Raw genomic sequence first — 5,444 nt, 5'->3', positions numbered from 1 at the left:
TGCCTGATGTGCACAGCTAAGCTACTGCAATTCTGCATTTGCAAAGTCACTTGGAGAAATTTTGAGTTTCTGTATTTTTGTTTAATTGTATCAGAATTGCTCACTTAGCAAGTAGAGAAATGTTGGGGTTTTTTTTCTCACCACATCCTCCAATGTAAAAAGATCTCTATAGAGATCAAGAGCGGATGAAAATTAGTCATTGAGCAACTGAGTGAGTGATTTCTAGTTGGAATCTGTTCCTTTGTCTTTGTTCTCCAAGTGCTGGAGAATCTGTACAGCAGATACTGCAGTAGTCACTAGCACCAGACACTGAAGACTCTATTTTACTAACTCTGCAAGTTTGTTACAATCCCAGTATTCGCTAGTGAAAACAAGGGATTGCTACATTTGCATGATCTTACTCTCCATTTTTGACTACAATTGCACTGCTGCATCCTATTGTCTTCTGTAGTAATTTTTAGGTAGATTTCCAAAACAGGAGAAGCCCGAAACCTACCCCTGCCTTTCTGGAATAATTATGCCTTTCCGGCTTTCAGATGTGAAGTAATAGAGGTAAGCTGTTGTGTTGTAGTAAAAGACCAACCAAGGAAAAAATGTTTTTCCTTTGCTACAAGCAAGGAAAAAATGTTCAAAAAGCAAGCCTTGCCCTGGCCAAATCATATCTATGCCGTACAAACAAATTCCTTGTTGGACATGACAGTTCTTCATTTTGGTGTACAGTGACTTCCACTGTATGGATGAGCTTGTAACTCCATACTGGCCATATAAGACATTTTTTGGTGTTAATCCTGGATTATCACCTGATTTTACTGTGGATTGATATCACTTCAGTTTCATCCCCTGAGCAGCAGCACTGCCAAGTTAGAGCTTGAAAACAATGAGTAACCTCTGAAGTGGAACACCCACTTGTCTTCCAGCAGCTTCCTGAAATAAGCAGAAGTACTGTCCTGAAGACATGTTTTTTCCAAATTCTCTCCTAAAGAGATGGCATATCATATTACATGTTTGCTTATCATAGTGATTAATATACTTGAATGCTTCCATATAGCTGCCAGAGGAATAAAAAACCTGGATTATGCAGAGGTAAAATGGCACAGAACATTCATCAGGCTTCTTGTAAATAGTCACAAAATCTTTCCTATCTTCAACTACATGACAGTAGCTCAAGGACAGCCTTTGTTATTTCTCTAATACAAGCAGCAAGGAAAAGAGAAAGCAAAATACATGTGATTTGTGGAACCAAGAAAATAGCAATAATAGTATTTCCCCTTTTCATTACAATTAGAACTGGATCAATTGTACAAAATAACATCAGTATAACAGAGAAGTTAACTTTCAAATGCTTACCTAAAATGGATCAAGTTTAGTTGTAAAGAAAACCAAACCAAAGTGCTAATATAACACCAAGAATATTAGAGAAAAGTAGTAAGGCCTCACACAACTAAAAACTTTAGTGGAGACAACACTGTACACCCCAGTTCCAAAATAATCTCTTGATCAACTAAAGGTCTTTTAATTCTACAGGCCTCTTACTGACTAGAAATCTACTACCAGAGTTAGACTGAAGCACTTGAAGTCATTGTGAATAAAACTGTAGTCCTTCAGTTTGAACACTGCTTTTATGCATGTTTTCGGACCCTTTGCCCTCAGAGGTTTACAAGTGTGCTTTGTACAGAGGTGGTCGTATTTATGGAGGACAACATCCAGTTGGTTAGGAGAAGGCCAAAAGTGTACAGAAGCACAGCCAAAACAATTAGTTTTAAAATAATCCTCTGGCAATATACTAATTACCCTTAAGTGTTTGATTCTTTGGAATTTTTAACTTGATATTGGTAAAGCTATTCATTCAACTTGATTATAGTGTTTCACAGTCTATTTTTTACTGTTAGAATATATGCTTTTTAACAATCAATATTAAATTCCTGATTAACTTAAATGTCAGCTGCATAATTGTTTATAGATTAAGTCCTAGGAAAATGCTCAGAAGATGACTAAATATTTTTTATCCAAATTATGGGTAAACACTTCAATGTTCAAACATGTCATTATTTGCAAAAATCCCAGTACCTTGAGTTTCCCAATACTTGTCAGAACAGATGTTCATTCCTCTTCTCTCCTGTTTACAAGCATGTTTTCCCTGCTGTGTTGACTACAGTAGCCCAGACCAGTTAGGTCTTACTTAAATGGTGGAAAACTGTTAGTGAACTGTTTCTGTGTTTAGGCTTAACAGGCATCTTTTGACGTCAACTCTGACCTTCACTTGATGACAACTAATACTCTTTTCATACACAAAAGAACCAGCCTCATTTTAAGGTACAGGAGCTATAAGCTAGTGCACTGAAGAATGACACACCACAAAAGAAGTTACAAAGTGAAGTGCTTTAACGGAAAGCAAAGACAAATTTGTGTTTTCTTAAATGGAATGCTGGTTGGCAACTTAGTCACAGCTGTCTGGCAGCTGTGCTGTCTCACAGAGGCTGGTTCATACTAACAATGCTCCAAACACAGGAGTCAGTCTTGGGAGCAGACACAAATATAAAAATTTCCTCAAACCAGCTATACATGGTGGTTGGACTGCAGTTAAGGGTGTAAAATAGTTTTTAGCTTACATTTTAGTTTACATTTAACAAGTTACAGAGAAGACTGCAGAACATTAACAAGATGATACATTGTGATTAACATACAACTTCAAAACAACTAAGGCTTCACCTGTGGAAGACACTGTCTTGATGGAGGTAACCAGACTATGCATTCAGAAGACATTGTCTTCTGAATGCATAGTCTGGTTACCTCCATTGGAAGTCCAGCAGAGAAGACTAGTCACATTGAACAACTGAGACTGCATTGCACAAGGCAAGCATTTGCACTCCTCTGTTTTTGCAGAAGATCACGGCTGGGTGTAGTAAAGGGCAGTTGTAGTACGCATTTCAGGGGCTTCTGTCATGAAAAGTTTATGAGTTTGAATTTTTACTAAACTTGTGCCCAGTAGTGGTAACCAAACCAAACTGTAGTAATGGCCTTGTGAAATCCAACAAAGCTTTCAAAAAAATCTTCCTGGCTTATCTCTAAGCAATTGTCAAAATCCTTTGAGGGTTTTTTTTTAGTTTTAAAGCTAAGAATGCATCTTGACAGTGTACTCTAAGAATTTAATTCAGAGGCCCAGGTACATATACCATTCTGCATAGTATCTGAGGACTACAGTTGTGCTTTCTTAGTCTGTGTAACAGCAAAAAAGTGCCAGAACAGACACGGGCAGATTGCAGCACGGACTGGTTTTCATCCTTCCTATGTTTTGTTATAGTAACACAGCCCCTTCTTAAATTCTTAAAACTAAGCTGGCGATTTCTCTACTGTGCGTTGCTCAACAGAGAGATCCATCCTTGGCAGGGGACTGCTCATCATCTGCGACCAATCCACACATATGCTTACAGCAGGATGACTATACAAGGTAGCCAACTTCAAAGTTACTAACTTCATTGCTACCTGATTGCAATTTTATAATTTATAGGAAGGAAAAAGTCATTGGCGAGGCCAAACTGCTTTGAAACAAGTGTCCAGAGATTTACCTCTTTTCCTCACTGCAACAGTACTAAAAGTTCACAAGAAAATACTACTTCATTTTGGCCCCTAGTCAAGCCTTAAGAAGATAATCAAAACCTTCTAAGATCACTTTGCTTGGATCATTGCTGCATTTGGAGGAAGAGGTGACTCAGTTGTATCATGAACTTCCTTTGTTCACAACTTCTGTCGTCCTTCACCATTGTCAGGTAAGTGGTTCTTCATATCTTCATGGTTTTGAACTAATGGGAAGGAAAAAAAGAAAAGGTACAGAAATCTCTTAGGAGGCAGAAGTTCTTCCTATAGAAAGTCCTGTCTAGAAAACAAGAAGAAATTTTGTAAGGACTGTTAAATACTATGCAGTACAGTAAAGCTGTAGATACCACACTACCCATTAACATGTGGGTTAAGTGGTGCTAAAGAGAAAATAGGTGACACTGTAAACATGAGAGAGTTCAAAAAACAAACAGAAATTATCTAGGTACAGCTTGCTGCAGGATACCATGCAAAATATGATCTTAACACTTTAAGCATGTGATATTTATGTTGAAACTGGGTTTTTTTTTTTTTTTACCATTTTCAATCCCAGCAAGTGCTGCTTGCTTGTCAGTTTCTGATTCACCTTCATTCACATCTAAATTGTAATCGACATCCTTGTCCTGGTTCACTTCCACATGTTCCTGTTTGTCTGGAAGATTAAAATTAAGTCATTTTATGCTATACCATCTGCACACAAGAAGAGTGACTGTAAACATCTTCCACTCAATTACATGCTGCTGAATCAATGGCTGTTCTGAGTAGGTTTTTATATTATTTTTTCTTTGAGGTGTTAATTTTCAGAGCAACTTCGGCTGTAAATCCGGTCAAAAAAAGTAGATAAAAGACAATCTTTTGGGATTTGGAAAGCATAGCAAAATCAGGTAGCACTCTGATGAACATAAAAATTATTTAATATAATTTTATATAAAGAAAAATTACACAATTTCAGAATACATTAAATGACATCTAAGGAAGGGCAAAATCTGAAGTAATTGCTGAAAACGCCTTCTTGTTTTAGCTTGTCCAGCAAGCGGAATGCTATAACTAGGGCATAAAGTGTTATATGATGTGCCATGCTGTCACAAAAGTACTTTTCTCCCAGAAGATTTTCTTCACTGACTATCAGATTTCTTTAGATAGAGGACTCAGACATAAATGGAAACATTTCTAATTGCCAAACTACTATCCTTATTTTTCAAATAATCAACTAGAAAAAAAGGTAACAGCAGAGAGGTGTAAGCAAACCTCACTTAAGATGGATCACAGCCTGTCTTCTAAATATTCTTAAGACAAACCTTCAAGTTAGTAAGTGGCTAAGAAAGAGGCTTGAAAATTTTAAGCCTTATGTCATTCATGTTCCAACCACCACATCCAAAATCTATCTATAGTTATGGACCTAAAGGTCTAAAAATTTCAGAAGCAGCTCTTCTTGAAAGAGAATGCCCATAGACTACTGAAGAAGTCTTTCTACCTTAAGCCCTTTTGGCTACAAGGAACCTGTGCAGTAAGGTTGAACAATAAAGCCTGAAGAACATCCTCCTAGCCCTTTTTAGGTCACAGAAATGCAGACCTTTGAAACTGAGTTTTCATGGGCTGTGTGGCAGAGATTTTTCCTTGCACTAATTGTTGGATTATTTTTTTTTTTAAATCTAATCTTTTTGCTGTTTACTTCCATGAAAATGAAAACAGTTTAGGTTACTTGGAATTACATGTCTTTGGGGTATAGCTTGCTCTGGCCAGCATTTTTTGGACCAGTTGGAAAAACACTGCTTTAGCAATGCAGATGAGATTATTTATCTCTGCCAAGTTAGCAACAATATTAACCCTGAAACTTAAAATTCTAATGA

General features: G+C 37.0%; 1 protein-coding gene across 4 annotated transcripts in view; it reads right to left on the bottom strand.

The window, feature by feature from the left end:
- Positions 1 to 1,325: 1,325 nt before the first annotated feature.
- GOLM1 (golgi membrane protein 1) overlaps positions 1,326 to 5,444 on the bottom strand; it is a 36,805-nt gene continuing 32,686 nt past the window's right edge. For all 4 annotated transcript variants that reach the window (XM_050986651.1, XM_030236697.2, XM_030236696.2 and 1 more), the window contains 2 exons: positions 4,133 to 4,246; positions 1,326 to 3,800 (listed from right to left, as the gene is read on the bottom strand). In XM_050986651.1, the coding sequence (XP_050842608.1) occupies positions 3,736 to 3,800; positions 4,133 to 4,246 (179 nt within the window). In that variant the 3' untranslated portion in view covers positions 1,326 to 3,735. The remainder of the gene's footprint in view (positions 3,801 to 4,132; positions 4,247 to 5,444) is intronic.

Source organism: Serinus canaria, chromosome Z (genome assembly GCF_022539315.1).
Source record: "Serinus canaria isolate serCan28SL12 chromosome Z, serCan2020, whole genome shotgun sequence".
NCBI classification, from domain to species: domain Eukaryota; kingdom Metazoa; phylum Chordata; class Aves; order Passeriformes; family Fringillidae; genus Serinus; species Serinus canaria.
Note: the sequence above shows the minus strand (reverse complement) of the source record. Positions and strands in the feature narration are given on the sequence as shown.